The sequence below is a fragment of the Mus musculus genome, chromosome 8, assembly GCF_000001635.26.
Source record: "Mus musculus strain C57BL/6J chromosome 8, GRCm38.p6 C57BL/6J".
NCBI classification, from domain to species: Eukaryota; Metazoa; Chordata; class Mammalia; order Rodentia; family Muridae; genus Mus; species Mus musculus.
Window position 1 is genome coordinate 64,011,336 of NC_000074.6, and position 19,060 is coordinate 64,030,395.

General features: G+C 37.3%; 1 protein-coding gene across 4 annotated transcripts in view; it reads right to left on the reverse strand.

Moving 5' to 3' along the window:
* Nucleotides 1-1,762: 1,762 nt before the first annotated feature.
* Tll1 (tolloid-like) overlaps nt 1,763-19,060 on the reverse strand; it is a 192,911-nt gene continuing 175,613 nt past the window's right edge. For 3 of the 4 annotated variants that reach the window (XM_006509314.4, XM_011242185.3, XM_006509315.3), the window contains 3 exons: nt 13,727-13,940; nt 6,146-6,396; nt 1,763-4,845 (listed from right to left, as the gene is read on the reverse strand). In XM_006509314.4, coding sequence (XP_006509377.1) covers nt 4,711-4,845; nt 6,146-6,396; nt 13,727-13,940 — 600 coding nt within the window. In that variant the 3' untranslated portion in view covers nt 1,763-4,710. The remainder of the gene's footprint in view (nt 4,846-6,145; nt 6,397-13,726; nt 13,941-19,060) is intronic. The other variant, NM_009390.3, reaches the window with a different exon arrangement.

The following is a 19,060-nucleotide window of genomic DNA, read 5'->3' on the forward strand; positions in this document are numbered from 1 at the left end:
ATAGAGACTAAATTTGGAGCAGAGACTGAAGGAGTAGCCATCCAGAGACTGCCCTACCTGGGGATCCATCCCATAAACTACCACCAAACCCAGACACTACTGCAGATACCAAAAGTCTTGCTGACAGGAGACTGATATAGCTGTCTCCTGAGAGGCTCTGCCAGTGCCTGACAAATACAGAAGTGGATGATCACAGCTGTCTATTGGACGGAGCACAGGTCTCCAGTGAAGGAACTAGAGAAAGGACCCAAGGAACTGAAGGGGTTTTTTGCCTCATAGGAGGAACAGTATGTACCCCCAGAGCTCCCTGGGACTAAACTACCAACCAAAGAGTACACATGGTGGAACTCATAGCTCTAGCTGCATGTGTAGCAGAGGATGGCCTAGTCATTTATCAATGGGAGAAGAAGCCCTTGATCCTGTGAAGGTTCTATGCCCCAGTATAGGGGAATGCCAGGGTCAGGAAGCAGAAGTAGGAAGGTTGGGGAGCAGGGGGAGATGGAGGGCATAGGGGATTTTCAGAAGGGAATGTAGGAAAGGGGAAAACATTTGAAATGTAAATAATGAAACTATCTAAGAAAAAAGAAGAGGAAAAAATAAAATAAAATTTAGTATAGGTTTTTAAAGTAAATTTTAACTTCATGAAATTTTTTTAAAATATTTTGGAAAATTCAACATAGCAGAAAATACTGACATTTGAAGTTTACTCTAAAATATCCCACAATTGAACACTCATTAAAATCAAATAGATTAAGAATGAGCATGAACAAAATTTGAATGTGACAAAATGCTACATTAAAATTAGTCCAAGATAGCAGGAGAAATCAGATTTTAATAAGGCTCACAAGATTATCATTTTAGTTGTTGCACCCAGTGATTAAGTTACCATTGTTTCAGAACTAAGTTTGTGTTGTGTTTTCCTTCATGCTGTAGCTCGTCTGGGTTCATGAGTGAAAGGTATAGCCTTTGTGAGAGAAAGATATGGCCGCAAAGTATGGGTTTGCCAGATGTACCACAAACGCCATGGGGGATTTAAAGCACGGGTTTGACCCAGCAGTGGGACCCTAGTGAGCTGGGTGGAGAGACTCTGGAGTTCTGAGTCAGAGTCTCCATGAGATAAAAATAGGCCTGCCATTGCCTGCCAATGCATGGCCGGCCAGCCCCGGGGGCAGAGAATGGCAGGCACAAGAGTGGGAGCATGCTGGTTCTTTTCTTCTTTACTATTTCCTGCAACAGATAGCCAGTAGAAGTATAGATACAGAATTCCTGGTTCTCATCTATTTACTTCTTTAAAAGATTTAAAAAACTCTGTGTGTGTGTGTGTGTGTGTGTGTGTGTGTGTGTGTGTGTGTGTATGTTTGGAAACTGGAATATTTTATCTTCATTGTTTTCAAACACAGTCCCCCTTAACCTCTTCACACACCCATGCTGAAGTCTGTGCATTGTTGTCAGAGGACAACTCTCAGGAGTGATTTTCCTCCTTCTTACACGACGGCTTCAGAAGCCAACTTCCATCATCAGGTGTGGTGTCCAGCCATGCTTCCTGCTCACAGAATTTATCATCCTTCACGTATTTCTTTTAAAATGTCACTTTGTGCAATTATGTGAATAAATATTAAAAAGTGGTCTCTTTATTAAACTAGATTTCTCTTTGTAGTAAACTTATAATAAAATAATATATAAAGCTAGTTTCCTTCTGTGTACTGTGATAATTATAATGTATATAGAACCTTGGCAAATATAAAGCACAACCAACATACTGTAGAAGTATAAAATACTATAAATTAATTTAATAACATACCTAGGACAATAATACTTATGAGGAAAAACAATAATGATGGTGTCTCTATTTTCACTTCACAACACATTTAAGGAAAATGCTGAGTAGTTTTAAAAATCATATGTGGTACTGTCTAATTTCTGAAATAAGTTACAATAAAAATGAATTATCTTCATCAACAACCCAAAGTTATGGCAATACATTTTTACCCACTCTCTTTCATTTCCTAGCTATCTCGAGCTTAGTTCACGTTTCCTAGTAGGGTATTTGGGCTATTTCCTAAATCAGCTACATTTTCCTATCATGACACTGAAAATAATTTAATATATTCATTTTAATAAAATGCTCATTACACAAAGCTATAGGGTTGTTGTCATTTTTAGTGAGACTTTTGGTGTGTAAGGACATCTATGTGTAGGTAACCTTCTGATTTCCATGCAGTTGCTGAAAGAAAAATGTTTCCCATAAACTATTAACTGTCTGTGATTCAAACCTGGAATTTGCTTTGTGTAGAAACTTTTCACCCTCTAAAAATATCTGCTGTTCAAGTGTCTTGCAATGAATGAAATCTATTGTGTTTTGCAAAAGAAGCACAGATTTTGACAGCACACAGACTGAATTTCTACATCTAACTTCATCTGTTGCCCTGGGAAGCAACATGATATCTCTAGGCCTCATATCATTGCATGGTTTATTTCAGCATCCCAAAAAAGAAGCACGCACAGAGTTTGGAAGCTTGCTCCTGTCTACACCAGGCATGAAACAGTGCAAGACACTTTCTGGGTGGATGCCTTTTTCTTTTCTTCCCTTCAGTGTGGGTGTACCTTGGGTAGCTGGAGATGAGTGATAAAATATGGAAGAAGTTACTGAAACACATAATTTCCACAGAGTGGCTTGTCTACAATAGAGGCAACAGTTACATAGTTTGAAGGCCACATTCAGTGAGATCCAAACACTGGTTCCAAAACTGTGTTTACACTTCACACATCTTAAGTAGAGAGAGATTGTTCAAGGGAAGAATGAGAAAAGTAAAGTTGTTATATCTAGATGTAGAGTTTAATTTTGTAAAAATAAAGAAATATACCTCATTTTTCAGACAATCGGTGTTCATGAACAATTAAGAGGGAAAAAGAGGCTCCTTTGCACAGCGACTCACATTAACATAAAAATTCAAAATAGGTTGTCTAAGGGAAAGAGCCTTTCTCTGATAAGATAGATGGTAATTAGAATTATCCATTATACGTCCATTAAACTTTAGCACGGCACTACTTCATACACAGTTCTAGCACAACTTGGCACACAGAATTAAATTTGTCAACCACCTATATAGCTCTTTACCTTCTAGCACACTCCCTCACTCAGAGTCTCACATATACATACATTAATATTAAAAACGCACAGCGCTATAAAGCAAAAGTTTGTTCTAAAATTACATTTCTACAACAAAAGCAGATTTGGATGTACACATGTATCTGTATATCCAATATCTGTTATGGAAATGGATTTTCTTCTTGGAGTTCCTGATTAACATATGCCATGATGGTCAATACCTCAAGAGACTTGACTTTAAGCAGATTTTTTGATTATGTGCAGGAATTCTAAGGCATTGGAAGTAGTTGCCCCACAGGACAGCTTTGTCCTTGCCATGATACACTCTTGAAATATCTAAAAAGTCTCAAGTCTCCTTTGCGAGCCACATAGAAAGAGGCATTCATAGTACACAGGCATTTGGTTCAAAGGTTAGAAACTTGTTGTTGCTGCTGTTTTGATATTTATGGAATAGCACCATAGGAAATATGTCAGAAACAAATCATTTGCCACCCAATATTGTATTTTTTGAAACTGAATTTCAAGAAGAGAACAAAAAAGAGAGATTTCATTTCTCCCAAACTCTACTTCCACTTCATCTCATCATTTTTAAATATAGTAACAACATCAATAATAATAACCATAATAATAACAACATATCAACACATTAACAATAAAAGAAAGACCAATAGCAGCAGCAGTAGTAACTGGACTAAGAAACATCCAGGCAGTCATTTGGAAGATGGCTGCACACACCTCGTTGGAATTTTATCTTAAAGGTTTATAAGACATGGTGAGTTTCTTGAATTTGGTGTGACTATTCAGCACTTCCCCAGAGAGAAATGAGTTTACTAGTGAACTGGGTATTATCCAGTAATTAAATATGATATCTAGGGATTAACTGCATTGTAGACACTATAGATATTTCAAACTTCTCAAGATACAGATACAATGAAGTGGTCACAAAATCATTTGTGTGAACAGGTTAAGCTGGCCTGCATTTGAAAATAATGAAGATGAAATATTCCAGTTTCCAAACACACATGCACACACATGCACACACACACACACGCACACACACACACACGCACACACACACACACACACACACACACACACACACACACTTGCATATGTGAACATACACACAAGCACAAACCTACATTTAAATGATGAACCACCTTCCAAAGACCACTATTCCACATCACCTTACATGAATTTGGTTTACACTGTGTCTGACCTACAGAGTCTAAGCAAACATGCTAAGACCCAAGAAGTGGGTTTCCAAGCTATGATCCGTCCCATCATTTCTACGTCCCCAGATCTTGGAAAAGTAGTCAAGAAATCACTCCAGAGAATCACAGCTCATTAAATGAACTGTCCAAAATGTGAAGCATCTATTTCAAGCTGTTAATCTTCCTTGAACAAGCATGACTTTCAAACATCCTTGCAATGCCAATCAGGTTTTCTGGAAAGTTCTCTTTCACTTCAGAGATAACTCTAATCTTGCAGGTTTCTTTTGCTCAAATTCATTATATAAAACAATTGTATTAATATTGTCTATTTTAAAAATGTCTTCTTTCCATATGCACATTCCTTTCTGTTCTGAGGGAGGGTCGGCATTAGTTCTTGGCATGCATCGTTTCCGGGTATCTTATACTTTTATATCTTATATAAAATCCTTTCTTGTTGATAGTGTCATCTGTGTGGAAATGAATCAAAGCCACATCTCCAATTGAATAGATTTCTTCTGGTGGCTGAAAGAAGAAGCAAATAAAGCAGGCATGAGAGGAGACTGGGCCACTGTTCCATGTCATGTGTGTGCTCTAACCACACACCCCACCCATCAACCTAGCAAAGTCCTCTGTTGGATTTATTCTCACAAACATGAGATTTAGGGAGGAAATGGCATACCCAAGATCTCATATTTTGAAGACATTTTAGTTCAAACATAAATTTCAGAATTTTCATTAAGATTTTGGTATTTTTTCAAAATTTTAATCTATCTTCTTTTCATTTATTTGTAAAAAAAAAAAAGATTGCACAACAGTAAAAAGATATTCAGTTGTTATTGTGAACTGAGCCACTTGTGTAATCTAAATCTTCATTTTCTCCATTTTAATAGTCTAAAATATTCTATGAAGCTTTTTTATTACATATATTATTTTGGTAGAAGTTTGGTTATTATTATTATCATCATCATCATTATTATTATTATTTAATTCATAGATAAGAAATAATACTCAGAAAGTTGAGGCTATTGTCATTTCAAGCAAAATAAACATGAGAATGGTCTAAATTTGAATGTAGTCAGTCCTGGGGGAGATAGGGAAAACCAGAGTGTCTCCATTCTAGCTTCTCATGTGGACTCTCCCCTACCTGTCTCTGCACTGTACCTCTGCATGCAGAGCAGTGGAGGAGCATTCTGCAATGCTGGGCCTATTCTCGTAGCTGGCCATGCCACTCTGACCAGATCTATTTATCTATCTATCTATCTATCTATCTATCTATCTATCTATCTATCTATCTATCTATCTATCTACCTACCTACCTATTGTATATGCAAGGCATCAGATCCCATTACACATGAATGTGAACCACCATGTGGTTGCTGGGAATTGAACTCAGGAACTTTGGAAGAGAAATCAATGCTCTTAACCTCTGAACCATCAAAGAATGGAATGTCAACTAGAGAAATAATGGATATTTTTCTTTTCTCTTAAGTTTTAAATTCAGAAGGAACAACATTGTCAAGGCTTTGTACTTGTATATGTTGGTTTTGGGTTATTAACTTTTAACAATGAAAAGTTAGAATGTGGAAAGTGACAAGAAACTGGAACAGCTAAGTCCACATGTTCACACAAATGATAATGTAAACTCATTAGATGTGGAGAAATAGGAAGGTAGGTGAGCTACGTTTATTTTTGTTGAGCCATTGCTAATCATAAATTATGACTTTATTTCAAAAATTTTTCCAGTTTCTAAATATATACACCAACCACTGATTAACAGGCTTCTCATTAATTCATTATGGGATCCTGTTGGTGGCATACTTACCCCTGACCCACAGAATCTACCAAGACCCACAGCTTTTGAACTGAGACCATCAAAGACTTCAACATAGTCATAGCCACAGTCAGCTTCTTCTTCTACTTCGAATGTCTGGAAGGACAATTCAAGTCGAGATCCTCGTTCTGACACCAACAACCATTCACAGTCCAGTTGTCCTGGGTAGTTATTATCACCAAACTGAGCATGGGAGTACAGGTCTCTAGGCTTTGACTCTGCTTTCAATCGACCACCACACTCTGCCCAAGGAAAGAAATGAATAAGCTCGGTGAGTCTCCACTGTCCAGCCTCTGTTTCAGCTGAGTCCATCCAACCCCTAACACCTGCTTCCACATCTAGGATTAGGTTTGTGTTTGTGAGTAGAGAATCAGACTGTGTCATATGTATAGGCAGGAATACCACACATAGTCTTTATATCTTAGGAAACTAGCTTAAACATCTAAATATGAGACTATGAGCAATCAAGATTATGTCTGTGATCCTCATTTTCCCAAAGACAAAGTGCATATGATAATGGCACCAATCTTTGTGTGTTTATAAATTGTAATACACAAACAACACCTAGAAAAGTACCTGTCACAAAATTTGCTCAATAGAATTACAGAAGATACACCTAACAATGTTTTTAATTTCAAATCATTCTTTTCAAAATCAAAACTTAGAATTCAGTAAAAAAAAATCTGAAAAATTATCAAAGCATATAAAGCTTATTTATATATTTGCTATATAGAACTTTATATAATATATATAACATTATTATGCATGTACAATAATATTATTTGAGTAGTACTATTATCTTACACAATCAGCAAAAGAATATACAATTTATCACATCATCAGTCCAGGTATAATTGAAGTATTTGCTATAACAAAATTTTAGTCTCAGTTATTTAGGGAAATGCAAGTCAGTTGTGCACACTGCTGTCATCACTCATAGAAAATACATCAAAGAAACAAAGCTGTGAAAATAGAATCTCTTAGCTTATCTAATTCAGGGAAAGGGATGTTTCCCAAAATTTTTAGTAGTTCACTGTAGTCAGAGGCTTCAATTTACTATGCCATAGATCAAATAGAAGCACCAGTAGGCTAAAACAGCCTAACATAAAACCCACTTGTAAGCACAGAGATAAAAAATGAGATGTGAAGAGGTTGGGGGAAAAGTAGATTGTCTACCAACACCTGGGAAGTTTCCAAGCATCTGTGACAATCCTCAGAACTAGGGATTTCAAAGCTAATACCAGGAGATCCCCCCAGAAAAACGTTCTAAGACGTGGGATGCTAAACCACTGTGTATGAAAACACATCATACCAATGTGTGGTAGGTCATAAGATAACCCATAGTGAGGATGACTGGGCAGCAGCAACATTTATGAGGTTTATTTCAACTTGTGCTGTTAAACTATATTGTGCTTGGGGGAGGGGTGTGCTGTTTTATTCACCTTGTTTGTATATGTGTGAAGATGCATGTGTGTACACACTAGATGTTTTTCTCAACCATTCTCTGACGTATTTTTTAAAACAGTATCTTGTACTGAGCCCGGATCTCATCAATTTGGCTGACTTAGCCAGAATATTTGTGTGGTTGGTAGACCTGATATGTTCTCTATCTCCTCAGTACCTAATTAGAGAACTGTGTAGCACAATACCTGATATTTAACCTTCATACTGGGGATCTGAACTAAGGCCTTCATGCTTGGGAGGTAAGCAATTTACTGACTGAGCCATCTCCCCAGCAACCTGGTTGATAATGATTTAAATTAATATTCTGAATCTGAAGCACAGATCTTATATTTAAATGCATGGAATCAATCAACCCTTGGGCTTTGCCCCAGGGCAGCTATTCAATCAGGGAACTTTATACTTCTATCCCCAACAATGCCTTTCTCAGACATTTAGCTAACCCTTTTTCCTCAATATTCTGATATATATAAATAAATACTATTACAGACATTTACCCATCAGACAACACAGTCAAGAAACTATCCCTAAAGCCTGGAATTTTCATCTGATTTGGGGTTGCATTCACCCAGGATCATACATTGGAAGCAAAACACTCTTCTTCCCTAGAGTAACTCTTACACAACTCTCAGAAAATAGTCTTTTCTACCTGCCACAGTCCTTAAAAGTCAGATTACATAGGTCTAAATCCAGGATAGAACAAAGAGCATTGCATGCAAAGCTTGCACCCCACCACCGAGTTACATTCCAGATTCTCCAGTTTCATTTCAAGACCACACACAATGCTCGTGTTAGATGGTCTATATGGAAGATGGATGATCAAACCATACATAAAATTTAATGATACATGACTCATAGATGAAAGCTATCTTAAATAGTTTATTCAGATTATGAGAGTACATGAAAATATTCAGGTGCGTTATTGAAAGCTACAGAAAAAAGAACAATAGCTTTAGACGTGTTTTCTATCCGAAAGGAAATGTATGATTAAGACCTGTAAAACATCACGTGAACAACACATCTTATTTGGGACTCAGTAGTTAAGATAACTGGTTGCTCTTCCAGAAGATCTGAAGTAAATTCTCACCACCTACAAATGGATCACAACCTTCTGTCACTCCAGTTCTAGGACATCTGATGACCTCCTCTGCCTTGCACAAGCACCAGGAATGCTGTGGTACACATATACACATGCAGGCAAAGCAGTTCCCCACAGTGAATTAAGAAGAAAAGAATTGTAGACATACTTCTGATTTCAAGGTAGAATTGTGTGAACGAGTGGATTGAAGTTCCTGATTTTATTCACAGCTGATTCTTAAAGCGTGACATAACCAATAAATGGTTTTCAAGTTTCAAAGCCTGTCAACACTTTAATTACAATGGCTCCATGGGTCAGGAAGAACTGGGTTGAGTGGGTGGCATGAGACATGGGGTATGCTGCTTTGGAATGCCTGATTCACAAGAAGTCATCTGTCATTCCAGTCTTAGAAGGAGAGTTAAGGTAGGAGGGAAATAGAACAGAAAGTGGAAAGACACTTAAAGGCTTATGGATTTAAGCATAACAAGGTTGTTATCTCATGCTTCTGATAAAAGTCATATGGCTTTAGGTTTGAGAACAGAGTAAAATACTACTAAAATCAACTCTTTCATGTCACCAGGTCTACTCATACCTCGATGCCCACAGATCTCTGCTCACACTAATGAATGTAAAAGTAATTGTTCTGATCATTAAAGCCCAAAGAGGAAATTCAGTCCACCCGGTGATAGTTTGTTAATCATTGGAATATTATGCATGTAGTGGTGTAAAACGTGGATGCCCTGAGAGCGATCCATCATAAAGTAATATATATTGTGAGGCATCTCACTGACTTTTGACTTCTCCTGGTTCTTCAAACTCAAACCAAAATAGTATTAGACACTTTCCCAGAAAAGATAAGTTATATAGTCAAAATATAGTCAATAAATGTCTGAATTTAGATATCAAGCCAAAATATATAAAACCAGTCTTGAAGATGTTAGCAATACTACTCTAAATCAATAGCTTAACAGTGCTTCATAAGCCAAAGCCACATCCACATGTCTGAGAAATTGAAAATCGACTCAGGAAGAGAAACTATGTAGTAGATATCATATTAATTTGCAAAGACATATTTGATTGTTTCCTGGTAGTATAAGATTCCAGAAGGCATCTGGTAATTTGACCTATAAGTGCTTTTACTAGTCCATTCTAATTCAATTGACCTCCACGTGAACATCTTTCTCTGTAAAGGACATGATAGCATAGTCTTGGAGTCTTAAATGTCACCGACAAACCATGAAATCTTTAATACTTGAGAAAAATCATGCAGATAGGCAAATCCACAGATTAAATATGTCTTTCTCCTCTCTCCCTTTCCCTCTCTCCCCCTCCTCCTCCCCTCCCTTTCTCCTTCTCTTCCTTCTCTTCCTCCTTCTCCTCCTCCTTCTCTTCCTCCTCCTCCTCCTTCTCCTCCTTCTCTTCCTTCTCTTCCTCCTCTTCCTCCTCCTTCTCCTCCTCCTTCTCCTCTTCCTTCTTCTTCTTTGACATCATAATATCTTACAGAATATACATTTTTGCACATTTTGTTTCTTTCAACTACTGGATTAAATTAAATTGAACTTGCATTTTAACTAACTGTCAGAGAGAAACAAAGTTCTCTTACTCACAACATCCACATCCACTGTATGGATAGCAGCACTTTGTACAAAGCACAAAACAAAACAAACAAACTACATATCAATAACATTGCAATTGGCAGTTTTAAATTCTTTTGGAACCAAAGTTAACATTGTGTATAGAAAAATAAATTCGCTTAGTTAAATTAAGATATATATTGAGGCCACAAACCTATTGCATTTGTTCTAGAAGGAGGTAAGCAATATAAAAGTGTTTTACACATGTGATGAAGTTAACAGATGTGATCCCAGCTTGGATTTTAGTTTACCTTACACTGTGAGCTCTTAACTTATGGGAATTTTCATTGTATTTTTCCCATAAATCCCTGGCTTGTTTTTCCCCAAAGAATACTAACCCATCATACTGTCTGAGCAAATGCCAAAACAAAATTTTGATCGGAAGTTATATAACAACTAAACTTAATAGAAAGAATGTTGTTTAAGGAGATGTATCCAGCAGATGAAATGCAGACTACTTTATGCAAGGTGATATTTTGCAACAGCACAGAAAAATAAATCCACACAGAAAGTTTCAAGATAATTCATTTAAAAGCCAACATAAATAAATAAGTAAATAATAAATAAATAAATAACTGGAAAGGCAAACATGCAAAGAATAGCAGAAATATAAATCAGAAAAAAAACCTAGAGTGAGGAAGCTGGGATCCTAGTGGCTTTTGTCACTGATATTTATGGCACTTTGGTTGATATTTAAGTTTCAGCTTCAGAGTCCTCATATTTAAAGTAACAGAACCAAATGAATAATACCCAATTTCTATGTTTGCTTTAACACTTGATTGAGGTTAGTTACTGTGATACTTGAATAGATAATAACTAAAACAAGCATGCCATTTCATTTATGTAATTTAAACAACAAGTAGTCCTTACCTACTGCTTCAAGGAGTGATGACATTTGTATTCATTTCTGTCTTAATTCTACAGTTTTAAATGGATAGAACGTTCTATAGAGGGATACATTAGGTTTGGAGGTGGTCAAAATTGGAGTAAATCCATGATTACATACTGGGTTGCAAACATTTGCAAATTAATTAGCCATCTACAATTTCAGTTTCTTCATTTGAAAAATGGAGATGATGCAGCTGATCATCAGTTTGAGCGAATTGATGTAAATTGTTTTCATGATGAGCAACAAGTACTAGAGTACAAGAGTAGAAGTCACAAACTATTCTAGAAGGGCCGTGGGCTTTACAGCTGTCAATAACCTCCAGACTATTTGTGTGTGCATGTATGTGTGCGTGTGTATGTGTGTATGCATGTGTGCATGCATATGTGTGAGTGTGTGTTTCATGTGTGTGCGAATTTATATGTGTAGGCATGTGTACGTGTGCAAGTGTATGTGTTCATGTGTGTGCACATGTGTGCGCATGTGTGTGCATGTGTGTGCATGTGTGTGAATGCATGTGAGCATGTGTGTATTCATTTGTGTGTGTGTATGTGTGTGAATATGTGTGTGGATGTGTGTGCGTGTGTGTATGTGTGTGCATGTGTGTGTAGTGTGTGTATTCATTTGTGTGTGGGTGTATGTATGTGAATATGTGTATGTGCTTATGTGTGTGTGCATGCCTGTGTGGGTATGCATGTGTGTATGTGTGTATATGTGCATGTATGTATTTTAAAACCACCAACTTTGGACTATCAGAAAAATTCTGAAGGTGTAATGGGACACCAATTTTTCCACAGCTTAAGTACCTGCCAAATTAACAGGATTTTACCTAAAATGCCAATTGTCTAGAAAATTAATAGGAAATGTCTGTAGTTTAATTTTTCTAAACAACTGTTAAAAGAAATAATCAACTAACATTAATGTTACTAGTCTAATAATTAATAGTTAAATAATAGTATATAGTCTCAGTCTAGTAATAATAGCTACCACAATTCCTACTTTCTCAGAGTTAATTGTAAATCAATTATGCCGTAAAATAAAAACAGAGAGAGAAAAATACTTTCAATAAAATAGTTAACACGTATAGATTTCTAAAAGAAAATTAAAGAAAACCAAAACAATTGTCAAGAAAATATGACAAATATTGTATTAAATTACTTTGCATATGTAGTACATTGTTCTGTATTACGCATTACTCTTACATTGCTCTGTATAATACTTCAGTATGGCCACGAGGTGTCACTATTAGCTCAATCACTTTTACAAATATCTATGATTACCTTTTTCCCCTAAAATCTGAAAGGAAAAGAGAATATTTCTTAACGTATTTTACAGACCATGTGTTTAAACTGGCCCATGGTATAAATAATTTCACCTTACTTATTTTACCTTTACATATTTATAGTTTTCTTAAATAAACTTTTACATAATAGCAAAAAATCAGGATTAGGGAGAAGATCATGTTACATATCAAAATCAAGTTAAGGGAAATAACAATCCATTGAACAAAGAATAAACCCCCAAACCCTTTACAAAATATGTATTAAGACAAAAGCTAGCTTAAAAAAGAGGCAGCCTAGTAGATGAAATAAAGGTTTTTAATAGCAAGGTATAGCTTCCTATCTGTAAAAGGTAACTTGTCTCTGAAACTAGTAATGTTAGATATAAGATTAATTATACAAATATTTAGAAATGTTTCTACATCCTCAGGTTACACTGATAGGAAATCTAACTGATTTATTGTTATTATTGTTGTTATTATTATTATTATTATTAATTTGTTGCTTTATATTTCTTCCATGAATCCTCAACTTCTGCAAAAGTATCAAAGTAGCCGGAATATCTTCCAAACATTCCATATAACATATTTGAGTGATATTTTGCCAGCTGTGATATTTACTTTTAATTGGCAGCCTGTCACAATGTAGAATCACCTGAAATACAGTCTCAATGGCGGGGGGGTCTAGATCAGGTTGGACCTGGATCTGTCTGTGGGGGATATTTAATTTACATTAATTGATGTGGGGAAATGCAGCTCAGTGTGTTTGCCCTACCCTCTAGACAGGGGATCCTGGCCTGCCTAGCTCTAAAGGAGGCGTGCATGAATCAGCATGTAATAAATTCACTTCTTCTCTCTGTTCTGGAGTAGGAATGTAACGAGCTGTTCAAGTCCCTGCGTTGATGTCCCAGTAATGATGGATTGCAACATGGGACTGTGAGCCAATGTTCTTTCACCCAATGTTGCTTGTTGTCAAGACATTACATCACAGCAGTAGAAGTGTAGCTTGAGGAAATTCTATTAATAAGGCACATCTACATACCCAACACAAAGAGTTACAAAGAGAGGAAAGTACAGTGCTAAGTGCATACACACACACACACATGCATAAGTACATATCTATGTACACACATACACACACATAGTTATAATCATGGAACCTTTAGTTTATACGCTAATTTAAAGATTAATTTTTAAAAAGCGTTTTCTTAGAAGAAAAACATAATTTGCTGACCTGTGGAATGTGTAGCTTGAAAGCCTTTTCTTTGAACAGAGGCATCAGAAATAAACCGAATAAACATTTCATTCCCAGTAGCCATGAGGGGATCTGGTATCTTGCTGCCACATAGTCGGCCAAGTATTGGTGACTTCTCCGTTTCTCCATCAAAAATTTCCAAGTGATCATAAGCACATTCTTGATGTTGTTCAACCTCAAACTCATTGAAGGCCTATTTAAGAAGAAGGAAACTATTTTCTAGCAACAAATCATTGAAAATATTCTCTAGGGGACAAATCAACTATCAATAAAATTTGTTCACAGTAAACATAGGAATTAAGCCAAGGAGCACATAATTGAAGGCTTATGAAAGTCACATGGTGTTGACCTCCTGTAAAAGCATAAAGATAAACACAAGGAGTCAGTGTAGCCGTTAAGCCATCCAGAGATGAATGTATCTGGAGGATATCATCCTTAGTGAGGTAACCCAATCACAAAAGAAGTCATTAGATATGCTCTCAATGATAAGTGGATATTAGCCCAGAAATATAGAACACCCAAGATACAATTTGCAAAACACAAGAAAATCAAGAAGAGGGAAGACCAATGGGTACATACTTCATTCCTCCTTAGAATGGGGAACAAAATACCCATGAAAGGAATTGCAGAGACAAAGTTTGGAGCTAAGACGAAAGGATGGACTATCTAGAGACTACCCCACCTGGGGATCCATCCCATAATCAGCCACCAAACCCAGACACTATTGCATATGTGAGAAAGATTTTGCTGAAGGGACCCTGTTATAGCTGTCTCTTATGAGGCTATGCCAGTGCCTGGCAATTACAGAAGTGGATGCTCACAGTCATCTCTAAGATGGATCACAGGGCCCCCAATGGAGAAACTAGAGAAAGCAACCAAGGAGCTGAAGGGGTCTGCAACCCTATAGTTGGAACAACAATATGAACTAACCAGTACCCCCCCCCCCGAGCTCATATCTCTAGCTGCATATGTAGCAGAAGATGGCTTAATAGGCCAACACTGGAAAGAGAGGCCCCTTGATATTGCAAACTTTATATGCCCCAGTACAGGGGAATTCCAGGGCCAAGAAGTGGGAGTGGGTGGGTAGGGGAGCAGGGCCGAGCGAGGGTATAGGGAACTTTCGGGATAGCATTTGAAATGTATTAAAGAAAAGGTCTAATACAAAATAAATTATTAAAAAAAAAAAGTCACATGGTGTTGACCTCCTGTAAAAGCATAAAGATAAACACAAGGAGTCAGTGTAGCCGTTATGCCATCCAGAGATCAGGTAGCCTTCAAAGGCTGCTTGTTTAAGGTTTGAGCTCAGAGAGACCAAACTGTGCAGTTGTGCAGATTCCAGAAGCAACAGTTCACAGGGAGGCCTTTAGGTCATTAAAGACACGCCAATTCTTTCAGCCTCTCATGTGTTCTTCCTGCCCAGGGGGTGAAGATTATTCCCTTGAATCTTGAACTCCCACCATGAAGTTCTCTGTCACAAGCCAAATAATACAGCCATGGACTCATACTTCAGTAATTATGGGCCAAGATAACCCTTTTCTCTTTATAAATTCATTACCTCTGGTATTTTTTTAAAGTATGGAAAGCTGCTTCATATGAAATGACTAAGCATGGTATTACAATATATTCAATCAGTATAATTATTTTTTAATTTTATAGACTTAGAAAATAATCTTGCAAATAAATCTTTAAAATTACAGTCTAAAAATAAGCAAATGCAAGGTCTATAGGCCAGAGAAAAACTTGTATACAATGAGAAGGGGCATTCAGAATGGGAGCTGTGGAGCTACACATTAAATCTTACATTTTCAGAATTGAAGCTGTATATACACTTAGCCACCATCAAAACTAACAAACAAAACTACCATGGCAGAATTAGAGCTAGAATGATCATTAGTTTCAAATTGTTTTTCATGACTCACATCCATTGCCTGCATTCAGTCCTTCTGAATTTCCTCTTATTTTCCTCCCCATCATTTCACACACGTACACATTTGTTTACATATACACATACTATTGGCTAGAATCAGCATAACAGATTGAATGTTTTCAGGCAATATAAATGTTATAACCATTGTAGGCCAATAAAGGAGAATTTTGACTGTATATAATTTTAGTTGATCTTACAAACCATAGTATTCTAAAACACTAAAATAAACATTATGTTATGGTAGTATATTATAAATTTATTTTTTCTGGTAAATGCTATTCTTACACTAAGGCACCTTGGCAACTTTGCCATGTTTTGCTGTTCTTTGTACCACTTAAAAATATAAGTGTGGACACTTTGCCCTTCTTAGAATTGGGAACAAAACACCCATAGAAGGAGTTACAGAGACAAAGTTTGGAACTGAGACAAAAGGATGGACCATCTAGAGACAGCCATATCCAGGAATTCATCCCATAATCAGCTTCCAAACGCTGACACCATTGCATACACCAGCAAGATTTTGCTGAAAGGACCCAGATATAGCTGTCTCTTGTGAGACTATGCCGGGGCCTAGCAAACACAGAAGTGGATGCTCACAGTCAGCTATTGGATGGATCACAGGGCCCCCAATGGAGGAGCTAGAGAAAGTACCCAAGGAGCTGGGGGGGATCTGCAACCTTATAGGTGGAACAACAATATGAACTAACCAGTACCCTGGAGCTCATGTATCTAGCTGCATATGTATCAGAAGATGGCCTAGTCAGCCATCAGTGGAAAGAGAGGCCCATTGGTCGTGCAAACTTTATATGCCTCAGTACAGGGGAACGTCAGGGTCAAGAAGTGGGAGTGGGTGGGGGAGCATGTGGAGTAATTTTGGGATAGCATTGGAAATGTAAATGAAATAAATACCTAATTAAAAAAAAAGAAACAGAAAAAAAAATATCCTGCTTGAGGCAGAGGGCATAGACAACCAATGACTGGTGCAAACTAAGACTCATCCCATGGGCAAGAATCAATCTCTGACATTAATGATACTGTTATGCTTGCAGACAGGAGTCTAGCATAACTGTCCTCTGAGAACTCTACACAACAGCCTATACAAGGAGATGCAGAGACCCACAGCCAAACATTAGATGGAACTAGGGAATCTTGTAGAAGTGTTGGGGGGGGGATTGAGGACCTGAAAAAGATAGGGACACCACAGGAAGACTAATAGAGTCAACTAACCTGGCCCCTTTGAGGGCTCCCAGAGACTGAATCACCAAAGAGCAGGCACGGGCTGAACCTAGGCTCCCTGCACATATGTAGCGCAAGTGCAGCTTAGTCTTCATGCAAGTCTTCTTACAACTGGCTGGAGGCTGATCCTGAATCTTTTACCTGCCTGTGGTTCCTATTCCCCTAATTGGACCACCTTATCTTGCCTCAGTGGGAGAGGGTGTACCTAGTCATACAGTGACTTGATATGCCAGGGTAGGGTGATATGGGGGGGGGGGGGCGAGGGGATCCCGTTCTCAGAGGAGAAGGGAAGGGGGAATGGGGTAGCTCTGTGAGGGGCACTGCAATGAAAGGAGCTGATATTGGAATGTAAAGTGAATAAGTAAAAACATTAATGAAAAAAATCTCACTTGACCTCTGTAGAAATGTTGTATGTATATCTCACTAAATTGAAACTAAAAATTCACTAGACATATGACACATTAAATCCCCAAGAAAGGTTAACTGTAATGGCATGAAAATATTATTGTCCAAACATTTAGTAATTCATAATTCCTAAAGCTAATTAACTGTCTCTTTATTTTCTTTGGAATCCTCATATGTCTAAGAAAAACAAACAAAAACCAACCAACCAAAACGAACCCATCATCCTTATTTAAGTCTACAGAACAAAGCTAAAAAGTATGAAGTTAAGAAATAAAATATGCATCAATCAATAGTTTTACCATAATCCTTGTAGTATATTTGTACATAATTTTTCTCTGAAGCAATTCTGGAAAGTTATCAAAATTGCCATTTAAATTGAAGATATACTAAGAAAGTGCAATCTCACTGTTAACTTTTATACATATCCCACACTAAGCTGGAATCCATCTTCTGCTTTTGGAAGAGAAAAGATGAATGAGGCAATTTATACTAAATAGGAAGTAGGAGAAAATAATGGAGGTACTAAAAAGATTAAGAAGAGAAGAGAACTGGACAATGTATATGTTATTACATTACATACTACTTGAATGAGTAACAAAAATACTGTATCAGTGAACATGAGATATTGCTTGTTATGAATATTATGAGGCAAGAGCAATGCTCACTTCATAGAAAATAAAAAAATAAGATTGACGGTAGCACAAAGAATCTTACAGGAAATCAGAACTGCATATGTAAACATAATGAATGAGAAGTCAGTAACAGAAATTATTCACTCTATGGTGCAGCAAGCAAAGCAGGCAGTAACTGAGAGGTGTCATGCTGTGAGTTAAATTTGTCAATCTCTATTATCTCGGGCTTGAGTACAATAAGGTAGACATAGTGTACGGGATGCCAAAGAGCCTCAGTTGGTGTCTAGAGGCTTGATTGCATCAGCCAATTCACCCACCTAAATAACCACCACTATCATCTCACCCTGAAAATTTTGTTGATGTAGCTAGCCAATCAAACTTTCTGGTTTCATGCCTTTTGTGAGATGTTATTCAATCAGCCTGTTACAACTGGGCACACATCCACATTCCTAGAATCAGCATGGAACTGGTAAGAAACCACTAAGAGAAAAATTGGCTCAGCTATAGCCAAATTCTTTATTAAGCAGGAAACCAAGCCTGTGAATTACAAGAACAATGTTACCGTAAGATAATAAAACATTGTTTCGGGAAATCAGTGTCAGAAAACCATTGTATGTTGTATTGGATTTTTTTATGTCAACTTGACATGAGCTAGAGTGGTTTTGGAAGAAAGGAATCTCAATTGAGGAAAGGCCTGCATGTGACTTGATTGAAGGCTAGTCTGTAGGGCTTTTTCTTCATTGATGGTTGATGTGGAAAAATACAGCTCAATGTGGGTGGTGCTACCCCTGTGCAGGTGGTCCTGGGTGCTACAAGAGAGCAGGCTGGGAAGAGCATGAGGAGAAAGCCAATAAGCAGTAATAGCTACTTCATAGCTTCAACTTCAGTTCCTAACTTGAGATTCCTGCCTTGAACTCCTGACCAGATTCCCCTCAGTGATGGAGTATGATGACCAGGGAGTTGAAAGTTCACATGTGCCCCATTTCTCCCCAAGCTGTTTTGAGTGATGTCTCATCACAGCAACAGAAACCCTAACTAGAACACATGCCAAGTAATTATCATGTCTGGTTGTGAGTCACAGTTAGTTTTCTATAAACAGAGAAAACATTAAGA